Source organism: Prionailurus bengalensis, chromosome B3 (assembly GCF_016509475.1).
Source record: "Prionailurus bengalensis isolate Pbe53 chromosome B3, Fcat_Pben_1.1_paternal_pri, whole genome shotgun sequence".
Lineage (NCBI taxonomy): Eukaryota > Metazoa > Chordata > Mammalia > Carnivora > Felidae > Prionailurus > Prionailurus bengalensis.
In genome coordinates, this window is record NC_057355.1 from 49,199,259 (window position 1) to 49,224,420 (window position 25,162).

General features: G+C 35.3%; 1 protein-coding gene across 3 annotated transcripts in view; it reads left to right on the forward strand.

Moving 5' to 3' along the window:
• Positions 1–25,162, forward strand: part of DNAAF4 (dynein axonemal assembly factor 4) — a 69,918-nt gene that overhangs the window by 16,379 nt on the left and 28,377 nt on the right. For all 3 annotated transcript variants that reach the window (XM_043555367.1, XM_043555366.1, XM_043555365.1), the window contains exon 4: positions 11,928–12,159. In XM_043555367.1, coding sequence (XP_043411302.1) covers positions 11,928–12,159 — 232 coding nt within the window. The remainder of the gene's footprint in view (positions 1–11,927; positions 12,160–25,162) is intronic.

The window sequence follows — 25,162 nt, forward strand, 5'->3', positions numbered from 1 at the left end:
ATGCCTTGCAATTTTTTATTGAAAGCTATACATGTTATATCAGGTAGTAGAAACAGGTTATTAGGCTGATTTATTTTAATGTGGCTGGGATTTAGGCTATGTTTAATGTTAGCTGTAGCTGTTGGTATCAGAGGCCTCTGGTGTCTGTTTTGTTTTTTTGAACTCCCCTTTGACTTTGGGCTTCTATTCCTCTTCTGTAAGAGTTTTTATCATAAGACTCTCTCTTATATAATCTACTCTCATTATCCTGGAACCCCCTAGGTATGGTAGTAAATTTATAAGGGAAGAGAAGCATTCATAGACTTTCAGTTAAATATCACTTTTTCCATGGGCCTGTATCTTGGAGCTGTGATCTTTCAAGTTTTCCTCCAGTGAGACAGCTTTTTCCCACTGCCTCCTATTCCCTTCCTTGACTGCACTGTTCCTGGTCTATTTTCTTGAATCCTTGACTACTGACTATTTCCTTCTCCCCATAAGTGGGACAGGAAAGCTGGAGAAGACTGAAGTGGGAGGGATTTTCTTTCCCAGCAGAGATAAGGGACTTCCGCTCTGGCAAGGTCCTTGACTCTGGCTAGTAGATCTTTGTTAAGGAGAGTGCTCTGGGTATTTCTGTAATCCACAATGATTATTCTTCCCCTCCCTCTGCCAGAGACACAAAGTTAATATTCAGAGCTTCATCAATGTAGCCTAATGTGGTTTCTGAAGGTGAAGCCCACAAAAATATACAGGCACTTCTCAAGACTGTGGCCTCAAACACTTTATCAGTAGTCCTGCTAGTCCACCCTTCAGTTCTAGTATTTTGTCAAAATGACCCATTTAAGTGTTCCTACTAGTTTATAGCTCTAGTTATTTTTGCTACAGGCAATTACATCTTTGTATGTTTTGGATACACCTGTCTGTCCAGATTTCAGGCTAACAGTTTGCCCTGCAACTCACTTCTCTAATGAGTCCAAGAAAACTAGTTGTTTTTCACTTTGTCCATCTTTTTTTTGTTGTTGTAAGGATTGGAGTAACAACCTCTAAGCTTTCTGCATGTCAAAACTGGAACTAGAGCTCCTTTATTACATATATATATATATGTATATGTATATGTATATATGTATATGTATATATAGTTGTAAAACTTTTCAGTGGTTGCTATATGCACCTTTAACTTCTAACAATCTACTTCAAGTAAGCACTGATTCTATTCCAGTAATATATAGCAAGTTTGTTCAAATAAAACTCTGTTATCTCCTCCTCTCTTTGGTCTGCTTTGCCATTTAGGTATATGTATTTGTTATAACTGAACAGTACATATTACTGTACTTTAAAAATTATTGCTTTTTGTTAAATATAGAACTGCCCTACGACCCAGCAATTGCACTACTAGGTATTTATCCAAAGAATACAAAAATACTTCTTTGAAGGGGCACATGCACCCCCATATTTATAGCAGCACTGTCAACGATAGCCAAAGTATGGAAAGAGCCCAATATCCATTGGCAGATGAATGGATAAAGAAAATGTATATATATATATATACATATATATATATATACACACACACACAACGGAGTATTACTTGGCAATCAAAAAGAATGAAATCCTGCTTTTTGCAACAATGTAGATGGAACTGGAGTGTATTATGCTAAACAAAATGAGTCAGAGAAGACAAATACCATATGATTTCACTCATGTGGAATTTAAGAAACAAAACAGATGAGCATAGACGCAGGGAAGGAAAAATAGGATAAGATAAAAACAGGGAGGCAAACCATCTTAAAGAGATTTTTAACTATAGAGAACAAACTGAGGGTTGCTGGAGTAGAGATTAGTGGGTGATGGGCTAGATGAATGATGGGCATTGAGGAGGTCACTTGTTTTGAGGAGCACTGGGTATTGTATGTAAGTGATGAATCACTAAATTCTCCTGAAACCAATACTACACTACATGTTAACTAACTTGAATTTAAATAAAGACTTGGAAGAAAATTAAATTAAATAAAATTAAATAATTAAATTAAATAAAATTAATTAAATAAAATTAAATAAAATTAATAAAATTAATTAAATTAATAAAATTTAATAATTAAATTAAATTTATTAAATTAAATAAATTAAATTAATTAAATAATTAAATAAAAACTTACTGCTTTAAAAAAAAATCTTAGGGTTTTAAATAAATCAAGAGAATAAAGGCCAAAAAAAGTCTGTATTGTCTTTTTTCTTGATTAAACAATGTAATGTAATAAATCAGCAGTACTTTTTTCCCCTCATGGTTTGTTTGTTTTATAACTGGAAATTTTTACCTTTTGACCCCTTTCATGCATTTTGCCTAACCCAGCATCCCATCACTGGTAACCACCAGTTTGTTCACTGTATCTATGAGCTTGAGGGGTTTTTTTTTGTTTGTTTGTTTGTTTTAGATTCCACATAAAAGTGAGATCACATGGTATGTCTTTCTCTGATTTATTTCACTTATCGTAATGCCCTCAAGCTTCATCCATGTTGTTGTAAATGGCAAAATTTTATTCCTTTTTGTGGCTGAACAATACCTTGTTGTGTATATATTTCATATTTTCTTTATCCATTTATCCACCAGTAGACACTTAGGTTGTTTCCATGCCTTGGCTGTTGTAATTAATGCTACAGTAAAGATGGGGAGGGGCATTGTATATCTTTTTGAATATGTGTTTTCATTTTCTTTGGAAGTAGAGTTACTGGATCATGTGGTAGTTCTATTGTTAATTTTTTGAGGAATCTCTATACTGATTTCCGTAATGGTTGCACCAATTTACATTTCTCCTAACAGTGTACAAGGGTTCCCTTTTCTCCACATCCTCACCAACACTTGTTATTTCTTGTCTTTTTTGATACTAGCCATTCAACAGCTGTGAGGTGATACCTCACCGAGGTTTCCGTTTGCATTTCCCTAGTATTTAGTGACATTCAACATTTTTTAATGTACCTGTTGGCCACCTGTATGTCTTCTTTGGTAAAATGTCTATTCGGATCCTCTTTTTTTTTTTTAATTGGATGGTTTGTACTTTTGGTGTTGAGTTGCCCCTTATAAGATATTTTAATTTGCAAATATTTCATTTAGTAGATTTTTGTTTTCATTTTGTTGATGATTTCCTTTGCTGTGCAGAAGCTTCTTAGTTTGGTGTAATTCTGCTTGTTTGTTTTTGCTTTTCTTGCCTTTGCTTTTGGTGTCAAATCCAAAAAATCACTATGACAAGTTATTGAGAAATTTACTACCTGTGTTTTCTTCTATGAATTTTATGGTTTCAGATCCTACATCCAAGTCTTTAATCCATTTTGAATTAAATTTTGTGTATGGTGTAAGGTAATGGCTCAATTTTATTCTTTTGCATGTGGTGGATATCCAGTTTTTCCAGTATCATTTATTGAAGAGACTGTCCTCTCCCCATTATATATTTTTGGTTCCTTTATCATAAATTAATTGGCCGTATATGCATTGGTTTATTTTTGGGCTCTCTGTTCTAGATCATTGATCTGTGTGTCTGTTTTTATGCCAGTACCATACTTTTATTTTTTAAAAAGTAGGCTTCATGCCCAGCATGGAGCCCAGTGTGGAGCTTGAACTCACAACCCTGAAATCAAGACCTGAGCTGAGACCAACAGTTGGATAGCTTAACTGACTGAGCCACCTAGGCACCATGCCAATACCATACTTGTAAGTTTTAATTACTGTAGCTTTGTAATATAGTTTGAAATCTGTGGGCTTGCTGCCCCAGCTGTGTTCTTTCTCAAGATTGTTTTGGTCATTCAGGGTTTTCTTTGGTTCCATACAAATTTTAGGATTGTTGTTTTCAATTTTTGTGAAAAAGGACATTGGAATTTCGTAGAGATTTCATTGACTCTGTAGATTGCTTTGCATGGTTTGGACACTGGAACAATATTAATTCTTCTAATTCATAGGCCTGGAATATTCCATTTATTTGTGTCTTCTCCAGTTTCTTTTCATTAATGTCTTAATGGTTTTCAGTGTACAATTCTTTTACCTCCTTGGTTCAATTAATTTAGTTCATTTATTTGTGTCTTCTCCAATTTCTTTTCATTAATGTCTTAATCGTTTTCAGTGTACAAGTCTTTTACCTCCTTGTTCTTTTGACATAATTATAAATGGGATTGCTTTCTTTAATTTTTTTTTAAGTATTATTTGCTTTTATGAGACAGAGTGTGAATGGGGAAGGAACAGAGAGAGAGGGAGACACAGAATCTCAAGCAGGCTCCAGGCTCCAAGATGTCAGCATAGAGCCCGACATGGGGCTCGAACCCATGAACTATAAGATCATGACCTGAAGTCAGATGTTTAACCAACTGAGCCACCCAGGCACCCCATGCTTTCTTAATTTCTCTTTCTGATAGCTCATTATTAGTGTACAGAAATGCAACAGATTTTTGTACATTGGTTTTGTATCCTGCAACTTTACTGAATTTGTTTATTCTAACAGTTTTTTGGTGGAGTCTTGAGGATTTTCTATATATAATATCATGTCTGTTGCAAATAGTGACAATTTGACTTCTTCCTTTCTGATTTGGGTGCCTTTTATTTCTTGCTCTGACTAGGACTTTTAATACTGTGTTGAATAAAAGTGGTGAAAGTGTGCATCCTTGTCTTGTTCCTGACTGTAGAAGAAAAGCTTTCAGCTTTTCACCGTCAAGTATCTTGTTAGCTGTGAGCTTGATGTACATGGCATTTATTATGCTGAGGTATGTCACCTCTGTACCCACTTTGAGAATTTTGATCATAAATGGATGTTGAATTGCATTATATTTTTAAATTTATTTTAAGTTGTGATATATGTAACATAAAATTTTTATTTTAATCATTAATTTTAAAGCTCAGTGGCTTTAAATACATTAATATTGTGCTCTCATCATCACCATGCATCTCCAGAGCTTTGTTAATCTTACAAAATTGAAACATTGTGCCCATTAAACAATAATAACTCCACATTCCCCCATTCCCTCAGATCCTGGCAATACCCATTTTCCTTTCTCTTTCTATGAATTTCACTACTTTAGGTACCTCATGTCATTGAAATCATACCATGTTTGTCCTTTTGTGACTGGCTTATTTCATTTAGCATAATGTCTTCAGGTTTATCCACATATAGCATGTGTCAGAATTTTCTTCCATTTTAAAGCTTAATAATGGTCTGTTATGTATATACCACATTTTGTTTATCCATTCGTATTGTTTTTTATATTTATGCACATATTTACCATTTCCCATATTCTTCATTCCTTCTTATGGATCTGTGTTAGTGTTGGGTGCCATTTCCTTTTAGGCTGAAGAACTTTTTTTAGCATATCTCGTAGGGCAGGTCTGCTAACAACACATCTTGTCAGTTTTATTTATCTTGGAATGTGTTTATTTCATCTTCATTTATGAAGAGTGGTTTTGCTGGACATGGAATTCATAGTTTATATATTTTTTGTCAGTGCTTTGGACATGGCGTTTGACTTTTTTTGTCCTCCATCATTTCTTTTTTTTTTTTTTATGAAATTTATTGACAAATTGGTTTCCATACAACCCCCAGTGCTCATCCCAAAAGGTGCCCTCCTCAATACCCATCACCCACCCTCTCCTCCCTCCCACCCCCCATCAACCCTCAGTTTGTTCTCAGTTTTTAACAGTCTCTTATGCTTTGGCTCTCTCCCATTCTAACCTCTTTTTTTTCTTTTTTCCTTCCCCTCCCCCATGGGTTCCTGTTAAGTTTCTCAGGATCCACATAAGAGTGAAACCATATGGTATCTGTCTTTCTCTGTATGGCTTATTTCACTTAGCATCACACTCTCCAGTTCCATCCACGTTGCTACAAAAGGCCATATTTCATTTTTTCTCATTGCCACGTAATATTCCATTGTGTATATAAACCACAATTTCTTTATCCATTCATCAGTTGATGGACATTTAGGCTCTTTCCATAATTTGGCTATTGTTGAGAGTGCTGCTATGAACATTGGGGTACAAGTGGCCCTATGCATCAGTACTCCTGTATCCCTTGGATAAATTCCTAGCAGTGCTATTGCTGGGTCATAGGGTAGGTCTATTTTTAATTTTCTGAGGAACCTCCACACTGCTTTCCAGAGCGGCTGCACCAATTTACATTCCCACCAACAGTGCAAGAGGGTTCCCGTTTCTCCACATCCTCTCCAGCATCTATAGTCTCCTGATTTGTTCATTTTGGCCACTCTGACTGGCGTGAGATGATACCTGAGTGTGGTTTTGATTTGTATTTCCCTGATAAGGAGCGACGCTGAACATCTTTTCATGTGCCTGTTGGCCATCCGGATGTCTTCTTTAGAGAAGTGTCTATTCATGTTTTCTGCCCATTTCTTCACTGAGTTATTTGTTTTTCGGGTGTGGAGTTTGGTGAGCTCTTTATAGATTTTGGATACTAGTTCTTTGTCCGATATGTCATTTGCGAATATCTTTTCCCATTCCGTTGGTTGCCTTTTAGTTTTGTTGATTGTTTCCTTTGCTGTGCAGAAGCTTTTTATCTTCATAAGGTCCCAGTAATTCACTTTTGCTTTTAATTCCCTTGCCTTTGGGCATGTGTCGAGTAAGAGATTGCTACGGCTGAGGTCAGAGAGGTCTTTTCCTGCTTTCTCCTCTAAGGTTTTGATGGTTTCCTGTCTCACATTTAGGTCCTTTATCCATTTTGAGTTTATTTTTGTGAATGGTGTGAGAAAGTGGTCTAGTTTCAACCTTCTGCATGTTGCTGTCCAGTTCTCCCAGCACCATTTGTTAAAGAGGCTGTCTTTTTTCCATTGGATGTTCTTTCCTGCTTTGTCAAAGATGAGTTGGCCATACGTTTGTGGGTCTAGTTCTGGGGTTTCTATTCTATTCCATTGGTCTATGTGTCTGTTTTGGTGCCATGTCCTCCATCATTTCTAATGAGGAATTAGCCTTATTTGTATTGTCATTTCCTGTACATGATGAGCTGTCTTATTCTTGCTGCTTTCAAGATTTTCCTTTGTTTGGCTCTTGTATTAACTTAGCAGTTTCACTAAGTTGTATTCAGGTATATCTCTGTGTTCATTTTACTTTGGTTTGTTGAACTTATTGGAGCTATGGATTCATGTTTTCATCAAATTTGAGAAATTTTTATCAATTGTTTTCTGAAACATTATTGATTGAAAAGTACACATTTTATGGTGGCTCAGTCAGTTGAGAATCCAACTCTTGATTTCAGCACAGGTAATGGTGTCACAGTTGTGGAATGGAGCCCTGCATTGAGCTCTGCTCTGGGCATGGAGCCTGCTTGAGATTCTCTATGTCCCTCTCCCTCTGCCCCTCCCCCACTCGTGTGGGTGAGCATACTCTCTCTCAAAAAAACAAAAAACAACAACAAAAAAAACCCCTTTACATTTAGTTAATAGATTATAGAAATTCTGGGTCCTGTTGTATTTTTTTGTTTGTTTGTTACTTTATTTATTGAGGGCTGTTTATTTTTTAGTAACTTGCCTGTACTTTAACTGTGAAATCAGTCTGGTCTCCTTTGTAGTACACAATTGCTGATGTCTCTGCTAAGTTTTTTAATTCTTATTCTTTAGGCTGGCTTCCTTAGAAGTCTTTCCTGTGTCTGCATAGCTTAATTGTTAGCTAATGATATGGGCAGAGGTGGTAAAGGCTACCACCCTTTGCTGATTGGTCTGTGGGTAGGTTTTAGAATACATTCAAAGTCGGAGCCAGTTTTCAACTCTTTGTTGGTTTCACTTTTTTTTTTTTAATTTTATTTTTAATCTCTACACCCAATGTGAGGCTCAAACTCAGGACCCTGAGGTCCAGAGTCACCTGCTGTACCAACTGAGTCAGCCAGGCACCTCACCTTGGTTTTGTTTTATGCCAGGCTTTCTCAGGTCTTCCTAATAAATACATACCTTTCCATTTAGCCAGACTTGTAAGCTTTTCGTAGACCTTCTGTGGTTTTCTCATTTACATGATCTTTCTATTAATTTTCTGACTAGTTAGGCACTTATCCTAACCAGGACCTCTACCAACTTCAAAATTTCCCTATTTATTCACAATGAAATCCATCACTTTTATCCACCAAATCCATGGGTTTTTGCTGCCCCACCCTGAAATGAGTCCACCCTTTTTGCCAACAAAGCTGTTGCATTCTTTTTGCTAGCTTTATGTTGGCAGAACTGCCAGTCTCATTATTCATGCTGGCAGTGGGTGGTCTGGAGCAACCTCAGGCAGACAGGTCTAGCCTCCCACTGTTCTTACCTGTAACTTTAGCATTTATTCTAGAGCAAACACTTCTCAATTTGCAGGCTGTCTTTGGTTAGTTTCCTGTGCTCCAGAATGGTTGTTTTGGATAGATTTGTCCAGCTTTATACTTGATGTTTGTGTATGGGAATTGTATGTGTGTGTGTGTATGTATGTATGTATATATATATATATATATTTTTTTTTTTTTTTTTTGCAGGTAATTTTTACATTACTTACAAAGCTCCCTAAGAAGTTTTGGTGGTATTTTGATTAGATCTACATTGACTCTATAAGTTAATTTTCAGAATATCAACATATTTACATTGAGATTTCTCTCTAGGAACATGGCATTTATCTCCATTTATTTGGACTTATCCCTCAGGAAAATTATTTAACATACATATAGGATTTACTTTGTTAGTAAATAGCTTTGTTAGTAAATACTTTGTTAGTAAATAGCTTCTTTGTTAAGCTTATTCTTAGGATTTTTAAAGTTTTTTTGCCAATTACTAATGCAATGTTTTTTTCCAATGTATTTTTCTAATCGTTTACTGCCAGTTTGTAGGAAGGTTAGTTTTTATGAGTTTGTATTAGTTGATCTTGTGTATAATTGTCTTGCTGAACTTACTTTCCTTATAGTTCTAATAGTTTGTCAGTTTGTTATTTTGGTTCTTTCAGGTAATCTAATTATTTGCAAATAATGACAATTTTATTTCCTTATAATCTGTACTTGTATTTCTTGTTTTTAAAATTCTATTGTATAGGCTACGATCTCTAGGAAAATAGTACAATAGTAGTCATGCTGGCTTAGTGACTTTGCTAGAAATATATCTAATGCTTTACCATGAAGTGTGATGTTATATGAGTCCTTTTTAAGTAAAATTTTTCTTTTATGCCTAGTATCAACGGATATTTTGGCATGTAATGAAATTAAATTGTTTTTTCTTTTTTCATTTCCTTGTATGATAAATAAGAAATAATGGTATTTGATCAAGATGCATTATAATTTTAATATTTTCCTCAATTCAATTTGCTAATTTTATGATTTTTGCATGTAATTCATAATAGAGATTGGTTTATAAAGAACAATGCCTTAATAAACCAGACATTCATTCCAAATTAAAAGAAATGTAGATGGGAGCGCTTGGGTGGCTCAGTTAAGCTCTGTGCTGACAGCAGGGAGCCTGTTTCAGATTCTCCTCTCTATCTCTCTCTCTCTGCCCCTCCCCCACTCATGCTCACATGCACTGTCTCTCTCTCTCTCTTTTTCAAACATAAATAAAATACACATTAGGGGGAAAAAAAAGAAATGTAGATGTCCCCATCTTCAGTCCCCTTCTGAGTTTTTCTGTTTACTATAGTTTATTATTAAAGCCTTTCTTTAAGAGGTATGTTTCCCATATCATATTTTTTTTAACAAAGGAACTTCAAGGATTGTTTAACATTTGTTTGTCTTTCTCTTTGATATATTTAGTCTCTCTTTTCCTTTTATTGTAAGCTTTGTGGTGTTCTTCATGTTTTTCTCTTCATTCTAGTCCCTTCTGTCACCTGCTCTGTAAAGCCTTTCTTGGCCCTTCCTCTTCCCCATTTCTCCCTGAAGAGTTAGCCTTTTTTAAAAAGTATAGTGTATTATAAATTAAATCATAAATGTATATGTGTATATATGTATGTATGTGTATTTCTATATGTATGTATATATATATGTATATACATATGTAGTTCTCTTAGTTATATCTTTGCTATAATACCATAATTTTCCTGTTACTTTTGGTTATAAGGGTAGTCTCATTTTTGGTAGTTAAGGCTTAGTCTTACATGTTTTTAAAAACTTTTCAAAATTCACTTCACTTGTAGAGATTCTGAGGGATTAAGGGCGTTCTGACTGCACATACTTTTCCCTTCTTCCTTGTGTTGGGGCAGAGAGGAAGGAGAGGAAAAAAGGCAAACATAATATTTAACTGGGTGAAGTTGTCATCTTCTCCTTTTGGGTTGTGGCTGACTCTGGCTAACAGTGACTGGTCATCATGCCCTGTTGTCGGTCATTTAAAGGCTGGCTCGTTGCCACACGTAAGATCCTTCCTGGCCCAACCTTTTGGCAGCTCTCTGAACTTAGAACATGCAAAAATTACCATCTTTTGTGCTTAGTTTAGGCCTTATGTGCAATTCTCGGACTATAGGAAACTCCTGTTCAGTACTCCGTGAAATTTATTTTGAAGTCAGTGTTCCACGATCCAGTAGGAAAATAACAGTCTTCCAGAAGAAGGTATTAGGTCATGGAGATATTACAGAACACCTCTTCAGTGCAGTTTCATACTTAGAATGTTTATTCTGTATTCTGAAATAATTCAGCTTCTAGGAAACTCCATCTCAGCATGTTATTCTAGAGCTGTGCCAAATGTAGTATTTAAATGTAAATTAAGTCTCCCTCTCTCTCTGACCCTCCCCCATTCATGCTCTGTCTCTCTCTGTCTCAAAAATAAACGTTAAAAAAATTTTTTTAAAAGAAATGTAAATTAACTTAAATTTACGTTAATGAAACTTAAATAAAATAAAAATTTAGTTTTTCAGTCACATTAGCCACATAAAAAAACCTTTTTTTGAGTTTACTTATTTATTGAGAGAGAGAATGCAGTCGGGGATGGGGCAGAGAGAGAGAAGAGGGAATCCCAAGTAAGCTCAGCACCGTTATTGCAAAGCCTGATTCAGGGCTCAGACTCAAAAACTGTGAGATCATGACCTGAGCTGAGACCAAGAGTCTGTCACCTAACCAACCGAGCCACCCAGGCACCCCACATTAGCCACATTTTAAGTACTTCATTAGCCACATACAGCTAGTGGCCGCTGTATTGAATAGCACAGAACATTACCATCATTGAGAAAAGTTCTGTTAGATATTGCTTCTTTAGATAATAGAGTCAGGATATTTTTGTAACCATAGGAAAGTCAGAGATACATGGTCAGTCATTTACACCAACCAGTTAGGCTTTCACAGGCTTTTTTTTTTTCTTTCTTGCCCATATGAAGGAATTTTATAAGAGGGAAAAAGAGCACACTCCTGTATGATGCACTGCTTTCAGATTCATCTGATAGTTAGCTTTTCTTGTGGAAGCTTCAAGTAACTGCTACTGCAAACATATTCGCCGGCAACAGCATCCAAAGTTCAAACATTTCTACCCACCAGAGACAAATTCCCTAGTTCATCCTTCCTGTTTCCTTTCTTACTATTCCCTTATTTCTCAGGTGAATGTAGGCACAACTTCAGTCCCAAGACAAGGTAAGGCTGGCATACATAGAAAGGCGTGTGTGTGTGTGTGTGTGTGTGTGTGTGTGTGTGTGTATGTAAATTTTGGAACAAGTGACTTGTTTTTTAGAAAAAAACAATTTTTTTTTTACCAAGCCCTTAGATATCATTTAATTGAATGCCTGCCCCCATTTTACGTATAAGTAAACTGAAGCTAGAGAAAATGATTGCTCAAGATGGTATCAATAGTTAATGGTAAATCTGGAGCCAAAACCTGTGTTCATTGACATACTAAATCATTTGCTATTCCCATTTTAATTTTTTATTCACTACTAACAATTGCTGCAGATTCAATGACAAGAATTTAGAGGTAAGACTATTATAATGCAGTTTTTATTTTTAAAATGTTGCTTTTTACATGTTTTAAAGTTTTGGTAATTGTAATTTTTACAGATTGAAGAAGAGGAGAGGAAAAAAATAGAAGATATGAAAGAAAATGAACGAATGAAAGCAACTAAAGAATTGGAAGCCTGGAAAGAATGTCAAAGAAAAGCTGAAGAACAAAAAAGAATTCATAGAGAAGAGAAATTCTGTGAACAAGAAAAGCAAATTGAAGAAGAGAGAAAAAAATTAAAACATAAAAGCCATACTAGAATTTCAGCATCTAGAAATCTTGCCACTAAAGGTACAGTGATTAATATTTTCTGGGAAAGTGGGGCCTGTTGGTGAAGTGTATGTGTCACTTCTTATTTTCATAATCTATTTACACTATTAGGTCATTATTTTGGTATATAGAGAATAAGTACTATAATATAAAGGCTAAGGTGAAAGATCTATTTCTTCTTTTAGGAAGTAGTGACATTTTCAAAATACAATGAGCAAGGATTCAGTGTTGGTTTTGCTTGTGTGCTTCATTTTGAAATATATGCAAGTGTTGTTAAATACGTGTTTAACTCAGGTCCAAAAAGACTTGGAGTGGACTAGCAGCACCAGGAGCATTCATTTATTTCTTTAGAGATAAGAAACTAGGAATCTCATTAAAATACATTTTCGTCACATGACTGAGGAACATGAGTACCCTTACACAAATTTAGTTGTAAGCAAACAAGGGTTTTCCTGGCCTTCGATCCTGATGTGTTTAGAAATAGGTAAAAGAACATATTTCTTTATTGAAAGCTAAGAGTTTGATTTTATCTGATTTTAGAATATTAAACTTTGCTTTGGGTATATTTCGTGTATTTTGTAAATGGAACATTTTGTAGCAAAATCACTTATGTAATAACAATAATTAACCATTATTGGGTGATTTCTCTATGCCAGGTGATTTTATTGATTGTGTGACTCAGTCTTCACAGCAACACTTTGGGCTAAGTGCTGCTATTCTTATTAGAGGAAATAGATATTCAGAAATGATAAACTACCCAATAAGTTAACTTGTGGGATTTGAGCTCTATACTCTTTCTTCTAGGCTATATGTCTTTACCTCACTTTAAGTGAGGTTGAGTGTGTTGAAAAGTCATTAAATGATCCTATGATTTAAGAACCATGATTATTCCCATTTTCCAGGTGAGAAAAGGCATAGAGAGTATTACTAGCCCACGGTAACACTGCTCATAAATGGTAGAGTCAGAATTTGGACTCAGGTGATCAGGCTCCAGAGTGGGTTAAGACCATTGTTGTGTTATATTGCTACACAGATAAAACAGGCAGATTAGCCATGTTCATTATTTGATTCATAACATATTTTGGCAGGGTTTGTTTGTATGAAGGAGACATTTGCAATCAGAAATGTGTTAGGGAAGAAGTACTCAAAGTGTGTAATACTGGTTTGAAAAAATAATACCTTTTAAATGTTTGTTGCCTAGCATCCCAAAGCCTTAAAATAACTTTGAAGAGTGACTCAGTTTGTGCTTGACCAAAATATTACTAATGAAGAAATAGCAAAACCTTGGAGGTTTTAATTACCAGTTCCATATTATAAAGCACATCCCCCTAATTTTATCTCTTAATGTGAATCTAGGAGTCTATACTGTGATTCAGTTACTTTGCAGGGCATAGGAGTTAAATGTGTGTGTGAGATCCATGCTCTTCTTGGACCTAGAACTTCAATATTGGGTGATGTCATTTTGTTGAAAACTACTTAGCATTTTATATTAAGGTGATTATAGAAGTAAAAAATTTCCAGAGGCACCTGGGTGGCTCAGTCGGTTAAACATCTGACTTGAGCTCAGGTCATGATCTCCTGGTTTGTGAGTTTGAGCCCCACTTTGGGCTCTGTGCTGACATCTCAGAGCCTGGAGCCTGTTTCGGATTCTGTGTCTCCCCCTCTCTCTGCCCCTCCCCTGCTCATACTCTGTCTCAAAAATAAACAAACATTTTTTAAAAATTAAAAAAAAAAAAAGAAAGCCCTTATCTCATAGAGATACCTACTGAAATATGTATGGTTAAAAAAAATATGTCTGAGATTGGCTTCAAAATAATATGTGAAACTAGATAGAAGATGAAGTGATATTGGCCAGGAGTTGATAATTGAAGTCAGGTCATGAATGCATGATGGTTAATTATTCTATTCTGCCTACTTTTATATATGCTTGAAATTTTTTATTATAAAAAAATAAGGAACAAAGCATATTGAATTATTTTTATAAACAAAGTAATTTTAAATTAGTAAAACAAAAAAACCTCATTTCCCCCGCCTGTCTTGTAACTCGATGTAGCCAGGTGACAAGCTCTGGCTGATGATATGCAAAAAGAAATCTGCTAAAGATTTATAGAAAAGTATTACTCCTTTCTGCTTGCTTCTCCTTTCCTTTTCCTACGTAAGATGAAGGTCTTTGCAGAAAGTTCATTAGCTATCTTGAGACCACAAAGAGGCAAAATACACTAAGAATGATGGAATAGGGAAGAAGAAGGAGCTTGCAACATTAAAGACATTGGAAAGCCAGTACCTCTGCACTGGACTACCTTCTTACCTTCCTTCAAGCTTGTTAAGTGAAAAACAAAAACAAAAACTCATTCTTGGTTAATCAACTGTAGTCGTGTTTTCTCTTCACACAGCTTAGAGAACTTTTGACTGATAGAAATGGATAATGTGCAAATTTGGTTTAGCATTTGAAAATTATTCAATGTAATTAAGAATATTAACACAGTAAAGGAAAAAACATGTGATCATTTCACTATTGCAGAAAGGCATTTGATAAAATCCAACACCCATTTATGAAAAAAATTTCTCAGCAGATTAGGAGTAGAAAGGTACTATTTTACTTTAATGAAGTCCTTTTACAAAAAAATGTATAGTAAGCTTCATGTTTATTGGTGAATTAATGAATGCTTTGCCCTGCCCTGTAGGTCCAGGATCAAGGCAAGCATGTCTAGTTTCACTGATTGTTTTCAGCATTGTACTGGAGGTCCTAACCATTGCATTACGACAAGAAGAAGCAATGAGAGGCATGAAGATTAGACAGAAAGAAGTAAAACTTATTTGTAGATGACACAATTGTATATGTGGAAATCCCTAAGAAATATGAAAAATGACGACTAGAACTAATAGGTGAATTAATAAATTCAGGATATAAGTCACTTAAAATTTTATTTACCAGAGGCAAACAACTGGGAAATTACATTTTAATTTATTTATAATAACATTAAAAGAGAAAATATGTAGGAATAATTTAACAAAAGAAGTGTAAGGTCACATCACTGAAAACTACAGAAGGATTGCTGGGAGATATTTTAAAAGTCCTAGCTAAATGTAGTGATAGAACATGTTCCTGAATTGGAAAACTCAATGTTCGGATGTCAGTTCTTTTTTTTTTTTTTTTAATTTTTTTTTCAACGTTTTTATTTTTGGGACAGAGAGAGACAGAGCATGAACGGGGGAGGGGCAGAGAGAGAGGGAGACACAGAATCGGAAACAGGCTCCAGGCTCCGAGCCATCCGCCCAGAGCCTGACGCGGGGCTCGAACTCACGGACCGTGAGATTGTGACCTGGCTGAAGTCGGACGCTTAACCGACTGCGCCACCCAGGCGCCCCTATCAGTTCTTAAACTCATCTATAGATTCAATGCAATTCCAGTAGAAATCCCAGTAATCTTTTTGTAGAAATTGACAAGCTGATTCTAATATTTATGTGAGAATATAAATCACCTAGAATAGCCAAATGAATTTTTAAAAATAAGAGCAAATATGTAGGACTCACACTACCTGATTTGAAGACTTAGCGTCAAGCTACAGTAATCAAGACAAGATGAAATTGGTGAAAGACAAACACAAGTTCAAAAGAACAGAATACAGAGACCAGAAATAGATCCACACACGTATAGTTCAATTATTTTAACCAAAGGTAACAAGATAATTCAATAGGTAAAGGAAGGTCTAGAACAAATGAATATCTTTATGGAAACAAATGAGGGTAGACTCTTACCTCACTGTGTACATAACACATACATAAGAAGACAATCCAATAAACAATTGGATGAAAGATTTGAATGAACTTTTAACAGAGGAAGACATATGAATGGCCAATAGACATATGAAAAGATATTCAAATTATTTGTTAGTAAGGAAATGCAAATTAAAACCACAATGAGAGGGACACCTGGGTGGCTCGGTTTGTTAAGCCTCTGACTCTTGATTTTGGCTCAGGTCATGATCTCACAGTTTGTGAGATAGAGCCCCATGTCTGGCTCCTCACTGACGGCTTGGAGCCCACCTGGGAGTCAATCTCTCTGCCCCTTCTCTATGCTTATGCACATGCGCATGTGTGCCTGCTGTCTTTTTCCCCCTCTCAAAATAAGTAAATTTTAAAGCCACAGTGAGATACAGTACACAGCACATATCCACTAAAATGACTAAAACAGAAAATTAAAGACCATCAACACAAGTGTTATTGAGGATATGCTGCAACTGTAGCTCTTGTACACCAATGGTAGAACTATAAAATGGTACAACTACTTTGGACAAGTTTTTGGCTCCTTCCTTAAAAGTTAAGTACATACCTATCATGTAACTCAGACATCCTTGTCTTCAGTTTTTACACAAGAGAGAGGTATACACCTAAAGACTTGTATTCAAATGTTTATGGCAACTTTATTCACAGTGGCAAGAAACTGGAAGTGATGTTCATCAACAGATGAGTGAATAAACAAACTCTCATACATTCATAAAAATGAAATACTACTCTGCAATAAAAAAGAGAGACCAAACCAGTCCATACTGCATGAAATTGTAGGAAATATTAACCATTCTATAATGACTGACAGCACATCAGTGGTTATCTGGGGCCAGAGGTAAAAGGAAGGGATGAACTTCAAGTGGCCATAGGGGACTCTTGGAAGTGATAGAAACTTTCTGTCTTGATTATGATTGTGATTTCATGGGTATATACATCTGTCAACTCATTGAATTAATACACTGTAAAATTAGTACAGTTTACTGTACATAAATTATTTCTTAGTAAAATTGAATAGAGTATATTGGAAATACTTCTAGGCAGAAAAACATCAAAGTGCACATGATTTTCTCAAGTTCTTCTTATTCCTCAGTTATGCTTATGGCCAGACATAGTGAAGCCTCCATTTGAGGGTCCTGGCCCTCATACTATTGTATTTATAGGAGACTGGGAAAGGGAATCATTGAACGTCTAATTAATTAACTATGGGGACTTCCTTATCTTGTTAGAAGGAGTTCTGTTACTGGAATCAGCCTGTTCTGTTGATGTAGTTTTGACTTGCTCGGTAAGCTACTAAACGCGTTGTAGAGGGAGAGATGAGACTTGAGGCCAGGTTAATTTGTCCCTTTTCAACTTGGAAAGGTAGGGCAAATGTAAGTCTGGAAAAAAAAAAAAAGATTGGTTGAAAGTGTGTAAATAGAGTTTCACTACCAGATCTCTTCCTCATCATGACAGAAGACTGGGGGTTTGCTTTCTGCACAGTTGTAGACTGAGTAAGATTCTTCTGCATTGAAAATGCAGAGATTGAGTGAAAACCTGCATTGTGAAAATCTTAGTACTTATTCAAGGGATCCCCATGCACATGTACATATGCATACACAAGCCTAGTGTACCTGGGATGCAGATTGGAGAATTCCTCTACAGGGAAGCTAGTGAGTGTAGGATGAAAAAATCCCGCCATTTGCAATGGCCCAGCTAGTTCACCCTGCTAAAGCTGACTAGCCAACAGATGTATACAGACCTTCCAGTCAGAATTTTTATACTTTATCTCTAATTGATGGTGACAGCCAAGACAAAGAAAAATGCAACTTGGAACAGCCAAGTAATGCAGGGAACAGAAGAAAACTTCACTATAATGTCTTCAAAGAAATGAAAACATATATTTTTAAAAGTTTATTTATTTATTTTGAGAGAGAGAGTGGGGGGAGGGGCAGAGAGAGAGAGGGGGAGAGAGAGAATCCTAATCAGGCTCTGCACTGCCAGCACAAAGCCTGACATGGGGCTTGAACACATGAACTGTGAGATCATGATCTGAGCCAAAATCAAGAGTCAGATGCTTAACTGACTCAACCACCCAGGCATCCGCAAAACAAATTTTAATCATTAAACAAGAACAAGAGGCTACAGTGAAGAATACTAAGAGAATACAACAGTTTGGAAATTTAAAATGTGATAAAAATTTTAATTGTAATCAAGTGGTTGGAATATACTTTATAATTTTTTTCAGAAAGTAGAACAAAAGGACAGATTTAAAGTAGAAAAGATAAAACAATCAGAGTGTCCTTCCAAGATGTTCAACATTCAAATCATAGGGGTATAAGGAAGAGAGAGGGAAAGACAGAGGAAATAATTTTTTAATGTTACAAAAATTCTGAAAACTTTAATGAATTGCCATGTTGAAAGAGTCTATCAGGTCCAGCATGGTAGATTTTGTAATATTCATGCCAAAGCACTGATGAACACATTACCAGAAACTTTAGCACCCTTTAGACAAAGATTTGCAAGCTTCCAGAGAAGAGGAGCAGATCATGCACAAAGGACTGGAAATGTTGGCATCTGTCCTCAACCTCAGCACTGGAATCCTGAAACATGGATCAGTGCCTTCGAAATTCTAAGTGAAAATAATTTTCACTATGAAACTCTATACCCAGCTTATTAATCAGGCATGAGGCAAAAATAAAAACTTTTCAGACATGTAAATTCTTAAAATATTTATACACTGGGAATTATACCTTTTTTCTTTTTCTATTCTTCAAAATAGTCTGCTTTCACTAACAAATATCTGCTGCTCAAACGTTTAGTAAAACTACCCCTAATATGTCTAGGCATAGAAGTACATTTAGTTTCTATAATAGTTAGTGATTTCCAGATTTTCTATTTTTTTGAAGTCAATTTTGATAATTTCTTTTCTAGAAAATTGTGCTTATCGCCTTTTCAAATTTGTTTGCATAAGGTTTCTCTTACTTATCTCTATCTCTAATTATAACATAATTATCTCTATTTATTTCTAACACCATTTTATTTTTCCTTGATCTACTGTTGTAACATTTTGTAAACTTTATTAGTCCATTCAAAAAAGCAATTTTTGGTTTTGTTGATCCTTTTTATAGTTTCTTTGTTCTCTATCCCATTAACTCCTGTGTGTTCTCTTAGTTTCTTTAGTTTTCTCTATTTTTTGTCCAACTTGTTTCCATTAATTTTGTAATATTTTAATACATGCATGTTAAGTTAAATTTTTTTCCCTCTTAAATACTATGTTAATACCAAGTCACCAAGTCTTGGAATCTTGTGTTTTTGTTCTTGTTTAATTGCAAATATTTTGTAACTCATCATTGTTTTTTCCTTTGGCCCTTGAGTTACAAGGGAGTTTTTGTTTGTTTTGTTTTGGTTTTAGTTTCCAAATGTATAGAATGGAAGTGACTATAATTCTCATATGTAAAATTTTCTGAATCATTATGTTTATAAATTATAGTTTATGATATGTATTTGTGGTGTTTAAAAAAATTTTTTTTAATTTTTAATTTTTGAAAGAGACACACACACGCACACACACACATGCACACACACACAGAGCATGAGCAGGGGAGAGGCAGAGAAAGAAGGAGACACAGAATCTGAAATAGACTCCAGGCTCTGAGCTGTCAGCAGAGTCTGATGTGGGGCTTGAACCCACAAACTGCAAGATCATGACCTGAGCTGAATTCAGATTCTTAACTGACTGACCACCCAGGCACCTCTATTTTTGTTTATCCTGAGGTTTTCTTTTAATAAACAATGGGACACTTAGATTTATTATTATAAATAAAAATACACTTTTGTCTTAGGATTTTCTTCTATCTTCGTGATTTATATTTACCAGACTTTCTTTTTCGTTCTTTTTTTCTGTTTTTCTGCCTTGGATTTAAAAAGTGTTCTTAATTACTTTCTTTTCTTTCTCCTAATTTGAAAGATACGTATTCTATTTTCATTCTTTGAATGATTAATATTAATTTTTTTTGTATATGTTTTGGCATATAGATATAATTCCAATTACTATATTTTAACATGCATACTAAACAAAGTTTTATGGTTAATCTCTACCATACTTGTAAATATTACAAGGAAATTTAGTATGCAAATTATAGTTATACACATCTTCTATGTTATTGTCTAAATATTTTAGTCCACTTTTTTGAGGGGCAGGGGGATCAGTTGACTTCACTATATTTTTAAATCCCTAAATTTAGTCATTACTGTTAGTGTGGGTTTTTCTCCACTAATAGTCGTTACTATTTAGATTGATGCATATTTACTGATGTTTTATTTGTCTTTGCTTCTTGTGTTTCACTTCTTTGTGGGTCAAACTGCCTTCCCTTTGATAATAAATCCTTGGGGGCACCTAGGTGGCTCAGCTAGTTGAGTGTCCGACTTTGGCTCAGGTCATGATCTCATGGTTCCTGAGTTCCAGCCCTACATTGGGCTCACTGCTGTCCGCACAGAGCCCACTTCATATCTTCTGTCCCCTGCTCTTTGCCCCTCCCTCACTTGCGCTCTCTCTCAAAAACAAATGAAACATTGAAAAAAAACCTTTATATGAAAGTAAATCCTTTAGTAGTTCTTTAATGAAGATTTATAGGTGTAAGTTCAATTATTGTCTTTATATTTTAAAAAATGTTTTTAAATTTGTTTATTTTGGAGGAAAGAGAGAGAGAACACACGTGGGCGCTTGCGAGAGCAAGCACACAAACAGGGGAGGGGCAGAGAGAAGGAAAGACAGAATCCCAAGCAGGCTCCACACCGTAAGTGCAGAACCCAATGTGTGGCTTGAACTCATGAACTGCAAGATCATAATCTGAGCCGAGATCCTGAGTGGGATGCTTAACTTACTGTGTCACCCAGGCGCACTGATTATCTTTACATTTTTACTTGTTGAAGGATGGTTTGGCTGGTTGTAGAATACCACATCGTAGTTATTTTCCATCAGTAATTTAAAGATATTTTTCTATTACCTTTTACCTTCTAATGTTGCTGAGAAGTCTGCTCTTGATCTAGCTATTGATCCTTTATAAGGTAATCCATCTTTTGTTTCTGGTTGCTTTAAAATTCTTCACTTTGGTGTGGTTCAATTTTATTAGTCTCAGTGCAGTTTTATATTTGTTTCATAATGTCAGAACTTGGAATTTACTTTTATTAAAGAATGTATGTCTTCAGTCAGTTCTAGGAAATTCTAAGTTATTGTCTTCAAATATCACCTTTCTCAGTTTTCTTTATATTTCTTAATTGCTCTGTTATCCTCAGATCTCTTTGAGTTTGCAGATTTTCTTCACCTGTGCTTAATGTGCCGCTAAACTTGTCCTAAATGTTTTAAATTTCAGTGACAATATTTTTCATTTTAGAAGTTCCTTTTTTTGTTTGTTTTGCTTATTCTTTTGTCATTTTTGTTTCTTGTTTGTGCTTATGTCATTAGTTTCTTAGTTTTTCATTATGGATTTAGCTTGTTTTTGGTCTTTAAATAAACATGTTTAAAATTATTATTTTAATCTCTTCCGGATTATTCTATTTTTTCAAATTCTTAGGAAGCCATTCCTCCTGTTTGTTGTGTCTGGTAACTGTCCTTCATACTGGATTGTTTCCTTATGTGACTTATGTGTTCATCTTCAGTAAGGATTTTTTGTTCAATGGGTGCATATAAAAAAAACTCAAGTGTTGTGGTTTGTGGAAGTAAGAGTTGTTCACAGGAATACCTGGAGTTTTGATTTCTCACAAGAGACATTTTTTTTCTCCTCCTGTCCAAAGCCCTAGGAAGAACAGGCTTTGCTTTCCTAGACCAGTGGATGGAGATTTTATAAGTATCCTTTTTAAAAAAAAATTTTTTTTAATTTTTATTTATTTTTGAGAGAGAGACAGAATGCAAGTGGGTTAAGGTCAGAGAGAAAGGGAGACACAGAAGTAGAAGCAGGCTCCAGGCTCTGAGCCTGACGCAGGGCTCGAACTCACGAGCTGTGAGATCATGACCTAAGCCAAAGTCAGATGCTCAACCAACTGAGCCACCCAGGCGCCCCTATAAGTATCCTTTACACTAAGAATACAGCCCTTCTAAGCTTCTAGTTTCATTTCCAGCTTCCTACTTCTGTAACTATATCAGCATTAAATTTCCAGCTTTTGTCTTTATATATGTATTTTGGATATAGATATAGATATATTTCTAAACAACTTTTTTTTTTAATTTTAGTTAACAGTGCAATATTGGCTTCAGGAGTAGAATTCAGTGATTTATCACTTATTTTTGTTTTAAGTTTATTTTTTAATTTATTTTGAGAGAGAGCTAGAGAGCAAGCAGGGGAACAGCAGAGAGAGAAGGAAACAGAATCCCAAGCAGGCTCTGCTCTGTCAGCACAGAGCTTGATGCCAGACTCAAACTCACAAACCATGAGATCATGACCTGAGCCAAAATCAAGAGTTGGATGCTTAATCAACTGAGCCAACCAGGCGCCCAATTCATCACTTACATACAACATCCAGTGCTCATCATAACAAGTGGCCTCCTTGATACCCATCATGCATCTAGCCCACCTCCCACCCACCTCCCTCCCTCCAGCAACTCTCAGTTTGTTCTCTATCATTAATAGTCTCTTGTGATTTCTTTCCTTCTCTCGTCTTCCCCCCAGTTCCCATATATTCATCTATTTTGTTTCTTAAATTCAACGTATGAATGAAATCATAAGGTATTTGTCTTTCTTTGATTGACTTATTTCACCTATCATAATACATTCTAGCTCCACCCATGTCATTGCAAATAGCAAGATTTCATTCTTTTTGATGGTAAGTAATAAAATATTCCATTGTATGTAAACATTTTTTTCTCTAACATTTATTTATTCAGAGAGACACCGAATGTGAACAGGGGAGGGGTAGAGAGAGTGGGAGACACAGAATCTGAAGTAGGCTCCAGGCTCTGAGCTGTCAGCACAGAGCCGGACATGGGGCTCAAACTCACAAACTATGAGATCATGACCTGAGCCGAAGTCGGTCGCTTAACCAACAGAGCAACCCAGGTGCCCCTCTGCTGCTTTGTTGTTGGTGTATAGAAATGCAACAAATTTCTGCACATTGATTTTATATCCTGTTGTCTTTGCTGAATTCACGTAGCAATTTTTTGGTGGAGTCTTTCGGGTTTTCTGCATAGGGTATCATGTCATCTGCAAATAGTGAAAGTTTGACTTCTTCCTTGCCAGTTTGGATGCCTTTTATTTTTTTTTGTTGTCTGATTGCTGAAGCTAAAACTTCCCATACTATGTTAAATAGTAATAATGAGAGTGGACATCCTTCTCTTATTCCTGAACGTAGGGGGTCCAAACAGCTTTTTGTCAGCTTTTGAATTACCTGACTATAAATCTCTGATAAGATTTTTTCTTTGCTTACTTTTTGAACTGAACTGTATATTTGAACCTTTGTTTATTTGTTATACTTTCATCAAGGATTTTATGTGTATATAACATTTTATCTGGAAATTGTAGAAGTGTCTAAAGCCTTTAACTTATGCTTCTATAAACAGAAAGCTAATTTCTTTTTATTTTGTTGTTTTACTATTTGTCTTATTTTACCATAAGATTTTGGAGGCTAGATACCCTATTTTTATAATGGATACCCTATTTTTAATTTAACTAGTGGTTGGGGCCCCTGGGTGTCTCAGTCAGATGAGCATATGACTCTTGATTTTTGGCTCAGGTTATAATCCCAGGGTTGTGGAGTTGTGTTCTGCATTCATGATGAGTGTTGAGCCTGCTTGAGATTCTCTGTCTCTGCTCCTCCCCCCTATTTCCGTGCATGGAGCTCTTTCTCTCTCAGGAAAAAAAATAAAAAGGTAACTAGTGGTCACTTTAATGTTTTTCATAAACATTAAAAAAATTTTATTTTAGCAAAATTAGTAAGAAAATATTTTTTAATTTCTCATTATGGAAAAGAGTGCTTATTTCCTTCATGTTCAGTATTCTAGTAATCATTAGTAGTATTATACTGAAGTTAGATGCTTCATTTTAACTTTTTATTCTGCTTTCCTTCTGTTGAACTAACATTTAAGAATCTTATTCATAAATTTTTAGTGTTTTCTCCACTATTTAGAAAATCCATGCTTTCCATTTTTACTATTAAGTTCCCCATGCTTGGGTTCTTAATTTCATTTCTCCATGTTCTGGAACATTTCTTTGAATATATTACAGTAAAACCTTAGACTGTGAATAACTTATTCTGTGAGTGTTCTGCAAGACAGGCAAACATTTCTAATAAATTTTAACGTGATACATGAGTGATGTCTTGCAATATGAGTTGTACATGATGCCGAATGTCACATGATCACAACTGAGCCAATGGTCCTCTCTGGCTGCAGAATTGTGGGTGACTGTCTACCATGCTCAGATGCTCTATCTCATGCAGTAGTGTTTGGCAGAAATCAGATTTTTCAGAATGTTGCAAGGTGCCCACAACTGGCACTTGTGTATTTTTCTTCACTTCAAAGCACCTACAGACAGTCCTTTGCTTTCCATACAACCGTAAACTTAGGAATGTTTTGCTTTATTCTAAGTCAGGCTGCTGGCAGATATAGACCCTTTCCTCTGCTGCCTTATTGCCAGTTACATTAAATACAGTACATGACAAGAGTTTGTCGATGCTGTACTGTAGTCAACATCCATATGTGTATATACAATGGCCCCAATGCAGAAAAAGATTCCATTGAGCCAGTAGATAGCAGTGATTTCTGTTAATGATAGTGAAAGTCGTCTTACACAATAACCCTCCTCTCTCTTGTTTCCCTTATACTAGCCACGAAGGTTTTCAAAAGTAAGTGCAGGTTAATTTATTTTTCTTTTTATTGTATATTTTATTTATTATTTTGTATTACATTATGGTATTATAATCATTTTCATATGAGTATTTTTGGGTTGTGGAATGAATCATCTGAGTTTCCATTATTTCTTATGGGGGAAATTTGTGTTGATATAGAAGTGCTTTGGATTATAAGCAAATTATGCTCACAAACCAAGATTTTACTGTCTTTGGAAAAGATGGCTAAGTAATATATTCACTTAGTTCTACATATCTAGGAACATCTTTTGCTTTTATAAGTAAACAATAATTTACTTGGATATAAAATTCTTGGGACATTGTATTAGATAGTTAAAGCTAATTGTTGTAATAAGGAGATCCAAGTTACAGATCAAATAAGACAGAAATATAGTTCTCCATAATCTAATACTTGTTA